Genomic DNA, 17,259 nt, shown 5'->3' on the forward strand with positions numbered 1-17,259 from the left:
AAAACACTATACATACTTCGGCCTTAACATCAGCGCCACAGGTAAGCTGTGAATGATCTGAGAGACAAGGCAAGAAGGGCCTTCTATGCCATCAAAAGGAACCATAAAATTCAACTTACCAATTAGGATCTGGCAAAAAATACTTGAATCGGTTATAGAACCCATTGCCCTTTGTGGTTGTGAGGTCTGAGGTCCGATCACCAACCAAGAATTCACAAAATGGGACAAACACCAAATTGAGATAGCATGCAGAATTCTGCAAAAATATCCTCAGTGTACATTGTAAAACACCAAGAATGCAGGCCGATACTCGCTAATGATCAAAATCCAGAAAAGAGACATTCAATTCTACAACCACCGAAAAGGAAGTGATACCCAAACCTTCCACAACAAAGCCATCACCTACAGAGAGATGAACTTGGAGAAGAGTCCCCTAAGCAAGTTGGTCCTGGGGCTCTGTTCACAAACACAAACAGACCCCACAGAGCCCTGGTGTTTTACAATGGGCTCTGTGGACCTTGTGGAAGGTTTGGGAATCACTTCATTTTAGGTGGTTGTAGAATTTGTAGAATTTAATGTCTCTTTTCTGGATTTTGATCATTAGCGAGTATCGGCCTGCATTTTTGGTTCTTTACAATGGGCTCTGTTCACAAACACAAACAGACCCCACAGAGCCCCAGAACAGCAACACAAACAAACCCAACCAAATCATGACAAAACACATTGGAAAGAATTAACAAAAAAACTGAGCTAACTAGAATGCTATTTGGCCTTAAACAGAGAGTACACAACGGCAGAATAACTGACCAATGTGACTGACCCAAACTTAAGGAAAGCTTTGACTATGTACAGATTCAGTGAGCATAGTATTGCGATTGAGAAAGGCTGCCATAGGCAGACCTGGCTCTCAAGAGAAGACAGGCTATGTGTACACTGCCCACAAAATTAGATGGAAACTGAGCTGCACTTCCTAACCTCCTGCCAAATGTATGACCATATTGGAGACACGTATTTCCCTCAGATTACACAGATCCACAAAGAATTAAAAAAACAAACCCAATTTCGATAAACTCCCATATCTATTGGGGGAAATACCACAGTGTGCAATCACAGCAACCAGATTTGTGACCTGTTGCCACAAAAAAATGATCAACCAGTGAAGAACAAACACCATTGTAAATACAATGAGGGGGGAGGGATGAGGGAGGGCGGGAGAGAGAGGGGAGTGAGAGAGACACAGTATACAGTAAATAAAGAGATGTCATGACTCATCTTCGTCAGTTGCTGAGTACTGCCCTGATTACATTGTATTGCTTGCCAGTTATCATTGATATTGTGTGCTTAAAACCATTTTTCAAAAGGCAGCTTAGCCTTAGTTTTATTTGATTTGTGATGGTTCTTTTCGTGGTAAATTAAGGCCATGATACACTCAGTCTTTGAAGGGTGTACAGTAGCCTAGGCCTATGTTCATAAGAAAAACAACACATCTATTGAAATAAATTAATATAGTAAAAAAAACAACACTAGGCCTACATAACAAACAATGTGCTATGGTAAAACTAACGTAAACTAAACAAAATGCTATTTCAGCCTGTAATTCTATAATGTATGAATCTTTATTCTGAAGTAGGCTACCACCCTCAGTTGAGCAGTGAATTTCAAACACAGATTCAACCACTAAGACCAGGGAGGGTTTCCAATGCTTTGCAAAGAAGGGCACCTCTTGGTAGATGGGTAAAAAAAACTGACATTGATGATCCCTTTGAGCATGTGATCCCTTTGTGCAAGTTATTAGTTACACTTTGGATGATGTATCAATATACCTAGTCTCTACAAAGATACAGGTGTCCTTCTTAATTCAGTTGCCAGAGAGGAAGGAAACCACTCAGGGATTTCACCATGAGGCCAATGGTGACTTTAAAAGTTACGTGGTTTAATGGCTGTGATAGGAGAAAACTGAGGATGGATCAACAACATTGTAGTTACTCCACACTAACCTAATTGACATAGTGAAAGAAGAAAGCCTGTACAGAATAGAAATATTCCAAAACATGCATCCTGTCTGCAACAAGGCACTAAAGGAATACTGCAAAAAAAATATCAAACTAATTCACTTTTAGTCCTGAATGCAAAGTGTTATGTTTGGGTCAAATCCAATACAACTCTCCATTTTTCCAGAATAAAAAATAAACGAATGGAGCTAAGCACAGGCAAAATCCCAGAGGAAAACCTGGTTCAGTCTTCTTTCCACCAGACACCGAGATGAATTCACCTTTCAGCAGGACAATAACCTAAAACACAAGGCTAAATCTACACTGGAGTTTTTTTAACCAAGAAGACAGTGAATGTTGCTGAGTGGCCGAGCTACAGTTTAAACTTAATTATACTTTAAATACAATGGCAATACCTGAAAATGGTTGTGTAGCAATGATCAACAACCAATTTGACAGAGCTTGAAAATTTTTAAAAGAATAAAAGCCAAATGTTGCACAATCCAGATGTGGACTTACCCAGGAAAGACTCACAGCTGTAATTGCAGCCAAAGGTGCTTCTACAAGTTATTGACTCGTGTGTGAATACAAAAAATTGCAGACATTTCATAAAACATGTTTTCACTTTATCATTCAAATCAAATCACATTTTATTGGTCACATACACATGATTAGCAGATGTTATTGCGGGTATAGCGAAATGCTTGTGGGTAATGTGTGTAGGTGGGTGAGGAAAAATATATGTTTAATCAATTTTGAATTCAGGTTGTAATACAACAAAATGTGGAATAAGTCAAAATGTATGAATACCTTCTGAAGGCACTGTATGTGGCATGTAACATTCGAGAGCTCACATTCAAGGGTTAATTGCGCGGAAACTCATTGATGAAGTTGAATATGAAACAGTAGGGCTAGGGGGAAATCAAGCCAGTAACGAATTGATCCCGAGTCTAACATTAAAAATAATACAATTCGAGACAAAACGTGATTGGGTCCCTTTCGAAACCAAAATACATTTTTTTCCAGAGATAGCCTTTATGTATAGGTCTACTCTCCAACATCGTGGGGTGTGGTTTGGTATTTCGTATTGGCTGTATCCACGGCGGAGAGGCAATCCGTCAAGTCCCGCGGCCTTTGCTGTGACGGTGGGTCCAGGTGGGCTGTGGCACCGCCGAACCATGGCCTCGTTACCGCGGTATAATAATGAGGCCGCAAAGAGGGGAGAAATAATTGCAAATAAAACTACATGATGCAGAAAATAAAATAATAAATTAAACAGATGTGCGTGTGTTCAGGATCATTGCTTTCGTCCTCTTACGTTTCCAGTAAATTGCTGAGTTGCAGAAAATAGGTAACATTTAAGAGTTTTGCAGTATAACCATATAGGCCCTACTACTACTAGTACTACTACTACTAATAATAATAATGATGATGACAATGATAAGTTACTCTGTTATAACTATTTAGTCCACTATGTACAGTATTTATTGTGCACAATGGGAACCCTACGTCCTACATACATGGCAACAAGGTAGACCTACTGTCTTTGTGGAGAATTTAACAGCACAAATAGGACACAGTAAAGCAGTGTGACTGTGAAGTAGTACGATATGGTTGGATAATGTGTTGATCATTTTAAAATAGCAGAACAACTATTTCGACTGTAGGCTAAACGGCCTTCACCTATTTTACACCTAAAGATTTTCACTGATACCAAACCCCACAGAATTGGACCCAAGTTTTAAATTCTGCTTGTGTCACACAATTTAAAACAAGCCTACATACTATTCCAGTTTTGTGATTATTACACAATAGGAGTTTTGACTTGATTTAGTAAGATGTCCAAAAAATATGCAAGGCAGAGAATCACTTTGTCATGCTTTATTTTATTAAAATAATTCTTTAGAAATTCCGTATTTACATCTTCAATAATATTAATAACAGTATAAGAAAAAAAGTGTTTAGTCACAGTTCTTACGAAACATCAGCATTACAACAAACTCGAAATATCATTGAAGAAAACCCCCCAAATCTTTCATGAGTCATTAATCCCCACAATATTCACCTCAAATCATCCTCATGATAAAGTTGCATTTTTTTCTTAAGAGCAGTTTGCAATTTACTATATATACATATTGCCAAACAAGAGTAGTGTAACCCAGACAGTTCAATTCATGTCGCACATTTTCTTTGACAAAGACATGAGGACATTTTGCTATGTTAATGATACCATGTGTGACTGTATTCCTCATTTAGACTATTGGCACTGTGTCACATTTAAGATCTGGAAGGTTTTGCTGGGTGATGGGCTCAAATAGGCTGAATTTTGAATTCAACACAGAGAATCCCGAAAAACATACCCTAGAATGCAAAAGGGACATGTGTATTGTATAAAACTGTTGTAAACTTGATGCAAATTCAGGCCTAACTTCACATAAAAGCAGTTACCACACTGTGACACCATAATTCATCCTATGATGTCACCATGAAGTCAAAAATGCATGTCAGAGTTGTAAAATGTGCTAAAAATAAAGTCTTTGGTGAAACAGCTTTAGAGTGATGTATACATGATGCAGGATTCAGGGCGTTGCCGCTGAAAAAGTCATAGAAATCAGTTGCCCAAATGTATTACAGTGTTTAGAATGTCATGTGTAAACGTGTAAAGTCATCCTGGATGAGGCTGTCATTAAAAACAAATAAATAATTCATTAGTTAGCCATGAGAAGGTATTGTCCATGAGTTCATGCTCAAGCACTACTGGTTCAGTGTTGCCATTAAAAGTCTCCAAAGTCTCCATATGTTTACTTCCCTGTCCATTATTGGGAGACAGTCCAATTCTCATCATAGCTTCCTTCCTATGCTGCATTTGCCAATTGGTCCCCATTACCAGTCCTCTTGATGAGGGTTGGTCCATGGGAGCTAGAGATGGTCGTAGGCTGCAGTGGATGGTGGAGCAGTGCGGGAGGCCGAGCTATAGTAATAGGGTGAACCTGCAGGGGGCGACAGAGATAAAGGAGTTTACTATTGTGGTTTGTTTTTTAGCTTGGCTTTGATGGTGTTAGGAGGGACAATGCAATGTAAAGCAGGCTTTCTTTATCCCATCCACCACATGACAATAGCAGATGGTTCAGATGGAAATCTGCCCTGCTTGGATAGTTTGCCCCATGAATAAAGTTGCCTGTTTTGCAATCTCTCTTTTAAGGATGGGTCTGCTACTTGATGGAAGAAATGTCACAGAATGTATTGCGTTATGCATAGAATTAAGCATTTACAACACACAAGCATTAATACTGTTTATCTTCCCCTGTGTCGTTAATAACTGGTGAAATCAGCTGGGTCAAGGTGACACGAGTTCTCAGGCTAGTCAGCTCCAAGAGAGTTACTGTACACGGCAGTGGTTTGAAGCCGACCTCCTGGTAATTGGGTGACTAGTTTCCATGGGGACTAGGGGAAATCATGATACATGTGACGTGACTGAAACCAAACATTTGGCTGTACATGATTTCCTGGTTGGAGTGAGGATATGTATTTGCGGATTTCCCATTGATACTCAGGGTTCATTCATTGTATCTTAGGTTCAAAGCAGTAGAATAAGGTTTAAAGTATAAACTTGACATGACATGAATGGTTTGTATTCAACATTTCAAAGGGAAGCTTTAAACAAACATTTTAATTTGAAGCTGGAACTTTTATCTACAACAATTCAGTCTGATCCGTGAGTTATATTCTGAAGACCTTCATTTTGTATTTGTTCATGAAGATCACGTTCGATTCAATCATAACATCAGCTTTATAAACAGTACAGTCCTGTGTGGAATCATACATCGTTCCAGTACACAAACAACACTGACTACAGTACATGCTTCTAATACTTATGAAAGGTGAACACCACTGTGCCGGACTGACTGTGACTCACCCAAAATGCTGGAGTTGGTGAATCTCCAAGCTTCACTGTAGGAGGTGTAGGGGGAGTGAGTGTAGGTCTGGCCAGAGTAGTCTGCACCTGTAGGACAGGGAACAAAAAAACAACACATGCATCAGATGTACATTGAGACATATATACAGTAACCAACATCATTCAGTAAGAAATTCACACACGTACGTGTAGCCTACAGACAAAATTAAATTACAGTCTAGACAATATTATGCATTATATTTCTTAAAAAGACACAACTTCCTCAAAGTTTTATTTTGCCTTCATTTGAGGGTGTTTGTCCTCTTGCCAGCATCTGCTAAGACTTAGCTCATAATTCACCAACGGTTAGGGTAGCTTGTAAACCATTAATCTATGAGCCAGGTGAATGGCTGGGGGTAAAATCCCTCGACTCATTGATGCGTGTGGCTAGTCTCCACATCCTCTCTATAGCATTTAACCCTCCCCTCCCTGTCCCTCCAAAATGGCCTCCTCTCCTCTCTATCCCTCACTTCCTGCTTTAGCCTTTCTACCTTTCTCTCTGTCCTCTTTTCTTCTTCTTCTTTTTTTTTTACATTCCAATATCTAATTGGTAATTATGTTGGCTGGATTGAATCCCTCCGCTCCCTCCCAGACCCCCCCTTTCTGTGAGTAATTGTGTATGAACGCTTCTCACAGCGAGCCCACCAGAAAAATAATAAATCAGACCCTCTCATTTCGCGCTTCGGAGGGCAGACTTCAAATAAAAAAGGCACATCACACACACACACACACACACACACACACACACACGCACACACACACACACACACACACACACACACACACACACACACACACACACACACACACACACACACACACACACACACAGTGCTCTCTCTCCCCCTCTCTCCCTCTCACCCGGGCCCACTCTGCCACCCTGTGGCCCCCCACCCTCTCCCCGTCTGGTGGGGCCCCTGGTTCCCATGGCGATGTGTGGTCAGAGGGGCGGCGTGGGGGTGCGGGCAGCAGGGCGGAACCCCCAGCCTGTTCCCTGTACCCCCTGGGCCCTGGCTGCACCGCCGTGCAGTTCACCAGCCGAGCAGTTCACCAGCCGAGCAGGCTACTTATTAACCACCATGCCTTCCTGTTAATCTCCAATCCTCCCTCCCAGCACTTATCTCTCCCTCTCTCACTCCCATCCTTGCTTTTTTAACGTTGGTTTTGGTCACTGCCTTACCCCAAAACAATGTTTTGTTTTGTTGTCTACATTCTTCTCAGTGGTGCTTTGTCCTCATAGCATATTCAGTTTTAGCTTTCCCCAAAGGGAAAACCCAGATGGGATCATGTTTGGGTCACAAATAAAACTATGAACTGCATTTAAGGGCCCAGTGCAGTCAAAAACATGATTTCCTGTGTTTTATATATATGAGATTGGAATAATACTGCAAAACGATTGCCCTTTTAGTGTAAGAGCTGTTTGAAAAGACTGCCTGTCATGTCAACCTGTTTTGGTGGGATGGAGTTTTGGCCTTCCATGGTGGCATCACCATGCAGTAAATTATATAACAGACCCATAAGAAAGAAAGTTCCAAACCTCTCTGCCAATAACAGCTCATTTTCTGTTTTCCCCTCCCCACTCAAACCACTCCCAGACAGTCCTTGCAAAATTATGGCTTAAGAAATTGCTCATTGCTAAAAACAATCACAGTATGGTACTTAATTGTTAACGAAAAATGATTTGATATTGAGATAAAAAGGGCTGCATTGGACCTTTACGTAAGCTCAACTGAAAGGAGAGACATCATTAATTTATTTATCTGAAACCCCATCTGAGATGCCAATGCCTGTCTCAGTGTGAATGTCAATGGATGGGAGTCTTACCTGCTACCATGCCAGTGATGGCGGAGGATGAGTAGCCTGTCTGGCCACTGGAGGGGATGTGAGGAGGGTAGCCGGGGAGAGTGGAGCTAACCATGTCCCTTCCTGAAACAGAGAAGGACAAAACACACAATGTCAGCTCTTCTCAGGAGGTGGATGTACACATGAAAAACAAATAAATTCTTTGGCCCTCCCAAAATATGTGTCATGTACATGAAATCATGCCAGTTACCATTCCACCATAGGTATTTTTTATTTATTTATTTAACCTTTCTTTAACTAGGCAAGTCAGTTAAGAACAAATTCTTATTTACAATGATGGCCTACCCCGGCCAAACCCTTACCCGGACGACTCTGGGCCAAATGTGCGCCGCCCTATTGGACTCCCATATTCTACCATCATACACAGCAAGTGATGTTCGTGTACAGTACTGCACATGGGGTTTGGTGGTTGTGGCAGGTGACATGATAAGAGAGTGTAGTCTACCAGTATACTGTCCATATGAACCCCCTACAGGGAGTGGCAATGGATGAGATGAATGCTTCATTACCTGCTATGAGAGACTGGCTGCTGAACTGGCTGTACACTGGTGCATGATGGGAGAATGAGTTGAAGGCATGGGGGAAATGGTTGGAGCTGCTGCAGCTGCTACTGATAGACACAGGGGCCTGCAGCGATTGCAGCTCCAGAAAAGCTGAGTTGGCCACCACATTCGGAGAGGGGCTTGTGCTGGTCACCTCTGGGGACATTTCCTGTTTCAGACAAAGTGGGAGGGGCTGTAGGGGGTCTGAGGTGGCACGGCCAGTGGTTCAGTGGATGGGTGAGAAAATGAAATAAAATGGAATTAACTGATATGAATGGATTAACAAATACACAGCAGCAATAGCCTGTTAGCTGATTGAAATGAATGATGAGTGAATGGGTACTACATCGTGTTTGATGTGTTTGCGAACTGCGCTGCGGATAGACATACAGCACATCATGTACATCTGTTTTAAATTAAACTTGAAAGGGTGCTTTGGGCAGCTTGTGATAATACGCCAAATTAATTGCACAACGCATCAGCAGGCACGGCAAGCTAAAATGTGGCTGCACTACAGAGATAAACATCAACTGCTATGATAGCTCAGTCGGAAACCAAGATCTATAATCAGATTGATGACAACCACAGATGATACAGTTTAGAGTATACACGCCTAAACAGACTGCTATTACATTCACAGATTATCAATGCATTATTACATTCAACATAAGTGTCTTTGTGAATTGGGTCTTCAGATATGCTGATGGAAAACAATGCTCCCATGTGTCAGCGTGTTCAGTTTGTCCTCGGTTTCATCTTTAAGCTCTGATATTTGTGCAGGGTGAGAAAGCAGCATCCATCGTAAGAGTTTTACCTGCCACCACAGTGTAGCCCTGGTGCGCTGCCAGATTCCGACCAATAGCAGCACTCGATGTTGAGAGGCTGGTCTTCCCATCTTCTAGACTGCCATTGATGAGCGAGAGAGGGTACACAGTCTGTGGAGGATAGATCGGATTAACCATTTGTGTGTAAGTGTGTGTTGCATGTGTGAAAGCGAGAGAGGGAGAGAATAAGAAATTGACAAAGAGAAAGAGAAAGAAAGACAAAGAGAGAGATAGAGAGAGTAATTTTGGGAGTGGAGTTAATCAGGATCCACCAGCTCTCAGTGCCAATGTGCCATGTAGGCTGCTGTACCTGCTCGGTCTTGCTAGCTGCAGCAGAGCTGAAGGAGTCTGGGGGGTAGTGGTGGCGGTCGAAGCCACAGTCCAGGTGCTGCGGTGGGAAGTGCTCTGGTCTCAGTTGCTTTCTAGGAACACCCCCGCTGCCCTGAGAGTCCACACTGTGTCTACAGCTTTCCTGGTCACCTGAGAGAGAGAGAGAGAGAGAGAGAGAGAGAGAGAGAGAGAGAGAGAGAGAGAGAGGAGAATTTGGGATTGCACGAGAATTTGGGATTGCACGAGAATTTGAGGGTACTTACTGTCGTCATGGCTCCTCTTGCCCTCCTGGCTGGGTTGTGGTATCCCCAACAGGCCACTGATGGAGTAGGTGGAGCCCAGGGAGTCGGACTGAGGTGACTCAGGGGGAGTGACGGCTGAACTGGGGACTGACAGACAGACAGACAGACAGACAGACAGACAGACAGACAGACAGACAGACAGACAGACAGACAGACAGACAGACAGACAGACAGACAGACAGACAGACAGACAGACAGACAGACAGACAGACAGACAGACAGACAGACAGACAGACAGACAGACAGACAGACAGACAGACAGGGAAATGAGGGAAATGGACCATTATTACTCCAATATTATCGTTGACCATTAGCGCTTAATCTTACGTACCATTAAGCATGGAGTTTCTTTAGGCTTAATACTGCATGATCAGATCATAATGCTGGACCTTAGTGAAGGCGTGTGTCTGTGCTTAGAGTGGGGGGAGTGTTAGCGCTTTGTTAATCACAAGGGTGGATGTGAGTGTGTGTGTGTACGTGTGTCTGTGTAGAAACTCACTGAGTATGTGTCCTGGGCTTAGGCATTTGCCATCCAGAGGCAGATTGAATGGCTGCTGCACCTTGGTTCGGATTATTCTGGAATTAAGAGCCGGGATTAGAGAACAGTGCAAAATCTATTGAACCACTTCAGTGGGTGAACAGTGAAAACTCTTTTTCTTCTTCCCAGTTCATTTCTAAACACTTGTCTTACATTACTAAAGAGATCACAATGGTTATTTTAAAGGTCCACTCTGATATGTATTGGTTTACACATAGCATAATGTAGAGGTTAGTCATTACCTGTTGATAGAGCTGACACTGGGCACGGTGTCGCTGTCACACACTCCCTCTGCCAGCAGCCTGTCTCTGATCTCCCAGGCAAACATGGTGGGGTTCTGACGTTTGTAATCTGCTATTTTATCAACCACTTTAGGAGTGGCCACCTTGGGCTTGGAGCCCCCAATCACTCCTGGCTTGATGCTGCCAGTCTCGTAGTAGCTGGAAAAGGACAGAGAGATTTGCTACATAAGAGAGCAATATAGTGAATGTGGATGGTCATCATTTCCATTGTACAAAGATTAGTGTTTACGATACCAATTCCATACTGTATAGCGAACCCAGAATGTTTAAATAATGGGAGACAGTGGTTCTTGGTCTAAGTGTCTTGAGAACACAATGGAGGGCCATAAACAGTATAACCCCATTGTGTAAAGTTGCAAAAGTTCTATGAGGTCCTCACCGTCCCAGGATCTTGCTGACACAGCCGTGGCTGACGCGGAGCTGCCGGGAGATGTCACAGGGACGCACGCCCTGGTGGGCCATGTCCACGATGCGCTGCCGGATCACCTCCGGAAGCGGACGGCCGTTCACAAACATTCCGCCTAGTTGATTAAGACCCCCATGACCTGGGGGAGGAGGGGGGATGAAACATACATAAATGTCATGGAACCTGAGCCCACTACCACCCACGCTACCACCCACACTCAGCACTACCTCTTACAGAAGATACACACACACACAGGGAGGGCTGACTGAAACGGGTTCTGAGCTGATTTGACTTGTCTTCAGGCTATTTGTTTGGTCTGAAACAGGGATTACTTAGCACCTAACATTCTTACATAGGTAGGATTATGTCATACTACAGTCAGGTAGAACAAAATAGATTAATTCATGAAATAAATAAAATATTATTTAGGTGTCTATTGGCAAAAGTATTTTCAGAATGCATAAAACAAATAGGATAAAACAAAGTGGGTCATTTGGATTTGTAAGAGAAGATGTAATTGAACCTGTTGGGAAAATTCAGCACAAAGTAAACAAGAATGAGTGAAGTACAATATATTATTATTATTATTATTATTATTACTTCACAAAATTGTGTATGTCATGAGCCAAAAAATGTGCATTTATTTCCTGGAATTTGTTAAAAAAGCATTGTTTTCAATAAAGTTAATTTAAGTTGTTTTTTTTATGTTGAGGAGAGGAGAAAAGCATGTCTGGCGAGTTCAAGTTTATATATAATTGATATGAACGTTGGATCATAAAACAGTTCATCAAAATATAACCCTAACCCGGTAACTGCTCTAACCCGGAATGATGCACATCAGAACATATTTTGTAAATGTACCATGCATAATTCATTGTTGTTTTAAAAGAGTGGTAAAAGAGGGTAACTGACCAATTAAGTCGGATCTAGCTAGAAATTTGACAGCTTCTGGTCTAGACAGCTCTGTGTATGTCTTCCACATTCTAGATGTTCTCAATCCTGGTTCTGACCTCTAGATTCCTCTCTCCGGGTTTGGGTTTCCTATGGGACACACAAGGCAGCGAGAGCAGGGTAGTCATTCCTCGCAGAGAAAGTAAGTTTATCCTAACTTTGATATAAATTAATGTCACATTAAACGTTATAATACGGATAGATTTAGATGTGTTATTTTTGTCAGAAGTTTGGGGCCTATAAAATGGCATAATTTAGGCATATTCTAGCACGCGACGTGGAAAAACAGCTCACATGCACAATGATCCCCTATTGCCATAATTTCGATTTCAACATACCCTGAAGTGATACTGTCTAAGCTACAATTCTATAGCCTAAATATCACGGTAAATTATTTGTCATCATGTTATATTTTGGAGTTTGTTTTTATACGATTTGGTTAGTTATTCTTTGGAAATTGTTGTATGTATGCGAGGTCAACGGGCTCCTCCTACACAGCAAAGTTCAATGTGAAACCAGCTCTTTGATTGACATGTATAACACGTTAATAGTCTAATGAAAACAAAACATTACAATTACGCAAAAGAAATGTTAACCATTCGTTATTTATATATTAGACACTTTTACATTGTGAGCAAGTCGACCATTTCCAATGACTGTTTAGGTCAAATATCACTCAAATAGGCTTTCAATAACCTGATTCACCCCACACAAATGCTATAGGCTTCTCATCTCTCCACATCGATGGGCGGCTGTCGGTAGTCAGTTGGTATAATAAGGTTAGTATTCTAAATACAATATAGGGTGATGTAGATTATATGGCAGATTTGTCTGTATTTGAACTATAGGGATTTAATGAAATAGTTACTCCTATTTGGCCTAGGCCTATAAAACTCATGTTTCACCACTTATACGCTCAGGATAATGCGCATATTCATTTGTAGAAGAACATTCATTCCCTTGTGTCCAGGCTGAAAATAATACCATAGGCCTGCACAAGGGAATAGGCTACATGTTCTAGTTATAGTTGGCCATTTTAACGTAAAAAAATAAATACAAAAATCGACTTATCCTTTATTTGAGGACTTGGAAATGCAGTTGTGGAGAGGTTTGCCACGTAATTTTGAAAGTTGTCAGCAGCTACTCTGTCTTTCTATGGACTGCATCAGTGACTTTGTAAGAATCCCAATGCTTTTAATTTAACCCATTCAGCAGCTTGCTTCCCCTGGCTCTTTTTTTCAGTCCTTTCCCAGCTTTCATTTCCACATCAAACGGAGGCCGGACGAGGCTGGGTGGGGAACAGGAGCACCATTAACGGTGCTAGCGGAGTGTGTAAAAATCACCCCGCCAAGCTTCACCAACCTGCAGGATATTAAAGCCAAGCAACCCCAAGGGAATAAACACACGCATATACACACGCGCGCGCACACTCTCTCTTCTCTCTTTTCTGTCTCACACACACACACACACACACACACACACACACACACACACACATCCCTCATACTGACTTTTTATTGTAATTGCACAATTATAAGCCTATATGGTCTCCATGTATGCGCCATTTATAGATATGCCATAACTTCTTCTTTAGGTTGTTTCCCTTGAAATAATTAATCTTTATAGTTTTCCCCATCAAAGTGGATTCGAATTTATAATCCTCTGTAAAATGTACAATTTTATTGGTTCTAGACCTCATATTTGTCACTGTCAGTAGACGGCTACCACCCGGTAACTAACTCTACCATGCACCTTTGAGGCTACATAGTCATGGAACACTGGTCACTTTAAATAATGTGTTACACACTTCATATGTATATACCGTATTCCAGTTAATAACTTGACGTGTTTTCTCATTTAGCAGTAGTGAGTTCATACATCGCCGTACATTTTTCGTATTGGTGCCCCGTGGAAATCGAACCCATAACCATGGCGTTGTAAGCCCCATGCTCTACTAACTGAGCCAACTGTACATACACTTTTCTTCAGGTATACTACATATTCTATCCATATACTGTTCATATGGTCTATACCTCCCATCACACACATATATATATACAACAATACACAGGAATCTATATGTATGTGTGATGGGATGTATAGACAATATGGACAGTATATGGATAGAATATGTAGTATATCTGGACTCCTCCTAATATTTTTATTTTTCTTAATTCCATTATTTTACTTTTTAGATTCGTGTGTATTGTTGTATATTGTTATATATTGCTGCACTGTTGGAGCTAGGAACACAAGGATTTCATTATAACCGCAATAAAATCAGCTAAATATGTGTATGCTACCAACACAATTCGATTTTTGATTTGGTTTGATTTGAATTATACGGGAATATGCCTAATGTTATAGGTCTACTACAGGCCTACCGTTTTGGATGCATGTTTACGAGGACATACTCTACAATGTAACATAAGGTGCCGTCAAAACGCCTGAGGAAATATCTGCCATAAGTGTTTTGTTGTTGCTTATATTAAATAGAATATACACGAAATATTGCAGAACCTCTCACTTTCAAAAACCATGTTGGTTCCATAATAACTTCAATAATGCAGCATTTCTGTTACACTATTTTGTTCCTATACCCTTTGATTTTGTAAGCTATATCCCACGAACTCACCATTAGGCTATGGAATCAATGTGTGGCCACACTGGTCAAGATTAGCCTTACCCATTATTTAGTTCAAATTCAAAACAAGATCGTTTGTCTGTGATTTGTCCAACATTGCTTGATTTCCATTACAATTACTGATAACACAAGAAATTAAGACTATGTTTCACATAAGCAGGTGTTTGCTCCTGCGCTCACAGGCCATAAGCTACAATTATTTATCACTAATTTAGAGATCGAGCCTACATTTGACAACTTGGTTGACTATTGACTATCCTATACTCCCAGCAAATTTAAACAATATGTATTATGTCACCTTTGTATGTCACGTAATTTGATTACATCCATAAACCAACAAAAAAAAACATTGAGGTGCAATGCGGCACTATAACTTCTGAACGGTTATTGTAACCCTTGACAGAGGGTGCTATGATAACATGAAAGAAGATGGCGCGTCTGAGGCGACAAGAGGGTGTCATAATTTATACCGCGGGGTAGACCGGGTGAAACGTAAACAAACCATACCATTCAGCTCCCCACGATTCCATCATTAACTCGATTGAAGTGACAATGACCACGGATTGGCCCAAATCTATATCTGACAGCTAAACTAACGTCCAATTAACTTCCCAACCCCTCCACGAGAGAAGGAAAAACTATTAGTTCACCCTGGCTTTCTGTTGAATGAACACACACACGAATTATAACACCATGCTCAACGTTCAGAATTGTTGGTCAATCACTGATAGTTTGCTTTCGTATAGGCCTAAATGTTACATTCATAAATGGACATAACTTTTACAAAGACCCTGAAATGAAGGAAAATAAATCTAAAAACAATGTAGGCCTATAAGGACAGGTGCACATTAAGTTATTCAATTAGTGATCCTTATGGCTTTCATTGATTAAGGTTATTGGCCTTCCAATCTCTACTTTGATGCATAGAGACCAATTACTGTATAAACAGCCAGGGGCGAATTCTAGAAACCATGCTAATGTGTTCTATAAAATATATTCCTACAAAACAGTCTGTTTCTGTTCATAAAGTCCTTATTCAACATGAATAATGTCAATTTATTAGAATGAAACAACAAACAATATTTCAGGGTTTCCTGATTCAAGGAAGCCGTAAACCACCATTTCGTTGGTGCACAAATCCAGTTTATTATCAGCCTAATCACCCAATTACTTGAAAAGCAGTTCATTTTCATGCCATTAGAATTCCCCATGAAAAATGTTAGATATTTCTACTGAAACATAACTGGAAAATATTGACAGGCACTTATTCCGTTGTCAACACCTATATGAGCATAAACTTTTGACGGCTGATTTCTGTCTAGGCTACAGCCTCCAAAATATTTAGTCATGCCTATATTACATTATTTTGCTTGCTTTGACAATTACATATTTCATATGTATGAATGATATCTTCTGTTTACCGGCCAAAATATAGCAATACGAGGGAAGGGGGTCTCAGATCTTGTGTTTTACCTCGTCCGGTGTTGTTGGACATATCTCTGAGGTCTTGGTCGTTGGGTGTCCTTGCCAAATGTAAGAGGGTCCACGCGCTCTCTCTCTCTCCCAGTTAATTAGATGTTTTTAGTCCATGTGGGGCCTCGCTTGGCATGAATGTGTTCCTGAGTGCACGCTTAAATGCTCTGCAAGAGGACATTGTAATAGTTAATATGGGTTTGTTATGAATATCGTGTGGTGATGTTGTGTTTCTTTAGTGTGCCTATATTATTGCCCGCGCTGCAGTTTTAAGTTGAGTCTTCCGTTCTCTCATCTCTTATCGCCCTCTTATTTTCAAAAATATATCTAGGTCTGTAATAAATCAAAACAAAAAACACGTTTCACTGCTTATCGTAGCCTATACTCCGTAGTAGGGTAGCCTTGGACATTTGTTGGGACTACTCTCTCACATTACTCAGCGAATCTAACCTGACTCGGTAGACTAACTAAACGATCAGCCAATACACTGCTCATTGTTAATAAGCTACACATTTACAACCATTTGTTAAATATTTTAACAACCATTCACATTTGCTAAAACAGTGATGTATCACATGAATAGCCTTTCGAACATTGCTTTTACAATCTAAAGCACATAATTGGGGCAAAGAATTACCTTCGCCTTGCAGAAAAAAGGTCCGGGCAGATATCCTTATATTATTATCCAATGCTAGACCACACTGGCGAAAATGTAACCTTGGCCGGGGAGATCCAAGTCAATCGTTGATAAAGCGTCTGTTATGATGCTCTCTCAACAGTCAAGAGGTGGTGTAACTGTTTAGGATCCGCTACTAATTCTGTGCGAGGTTTTATCCAACAGATGCTCTCCGAGGCGCGCAGTGGAGACGGTGCGCGGCGGCCATTGGATGATGGAGTCGAGCGGGGTGCAGTAGAACGAAGGATGAGGTGTGGCTATTTGAAAAGTGGGTGTCACCCTTCCCAAAGCCACATGGATGACTGATTTTGTGGTTTGAGTGGCACTCCACCCAACACAGCACACTGACTGAGCAAAACAGCAACGTTTACGGAAACACTCGTCAAGGAGCGGGTTTGTTTTCATTCACCCCCAGCGACAGCTTCGCTTTGATTAGATTGTGTACAAGATGTGACACGATTT

At 41.2% G+C, this 17,259-nt stretch overlaps 1 protein-coding gene across 4 annotated transcripts; it reads right to left on the minus strand.

Moving 5' to 3' along the window:
* Nucleotides 1–3,857: 3,857 nt before the first annotated feature.
* On the minus strand, nt 3,858–16,957 carry LOC115122569 (paired box protein Pax-8-like). 4 transcript variants are annotated; one of them, XM_029651783.2, is made up of 13 exons: nt 16,759–16,957; nt 16,122–16,288; nt 11,966–12,094; nt 11,027–11,192; nt 10,588–10,785; nt 10,307–10,383; nt 9,769–9,894; nt 9,486–9,655; nt 9,166–9,286; nt 8,319–8,555; nt 7,771–7,872; nt 5,908–5,994; nt 3,858–4,981 (listed from the first exon to the last, which is right to left on the minus strand). In XM_029651783.2, exons 3-13 carry the CDS (start codon nt 12,033–12,035, stop codon nt 4,911–4,913), a joined length of 1,425 nt encoding a protein of 474 aa, XP_029507643.1. In that variant the 5' UTR covers nt 12,036–12,094; nt 16,122–16,288; nt 16,759–16,957; the 3' UTR covers nt 3,858–4,910. The 4 variants fall into 4 exon arrangements, with proteins under 4 accessions (XP_029507643.1, XP_029507651.1, XP_029507660.1 ...); XM_029651791.2 differs by lacking the exon at nt 16,122–16,288; XM_029651800.2 differs by lacking the exon at nt 11,966–12,094.
* Between the last annotated feature and the right edge of the window lie 302 nt (nt 16,958–17,259).

This window comes from Oncorhynchus nerka, linkage group LG4 (assembly GCF_034236695.1).
Source record: "Oncorhynchus nerka isolate Pitt River linkage group LG4, Oner_Uvic_2.0, whole genome shotgun sequence".
In the NCBI taxonomy this organism is placed as follows: Eukaryota; Metazoa; Chordata; class Actinopteri; order Salmoniformes; family Salmonidae; genus Oncorhynchus; species Oncorhynchus nerka.

Bases quoted from the DNA above. Each gene is read 5' to 3' on its own strand.
- LOC115122569 (XM_029651791.2), bottom strand. From the start codon at position 12,035: ATGTGGAAGACATACACAGAGCTGTCTAGACCAGAAGCTGTCAAATTT. The intron at 9,895-10,306 runs GTGAGTTTCTAC...TCTGTCTGTCAG, and splicing joins AAGCCCAGGACACATACTCA to TCCCCAGTTCAGCCGTCACT. The intron at 9,656-9,768 runs GTAAGTACCCTC...TCTCTCTCTCAG, and splicing joins CAAGAGGAGCCATGACGACA to GTGACCAGGAAAGCTGTAGA.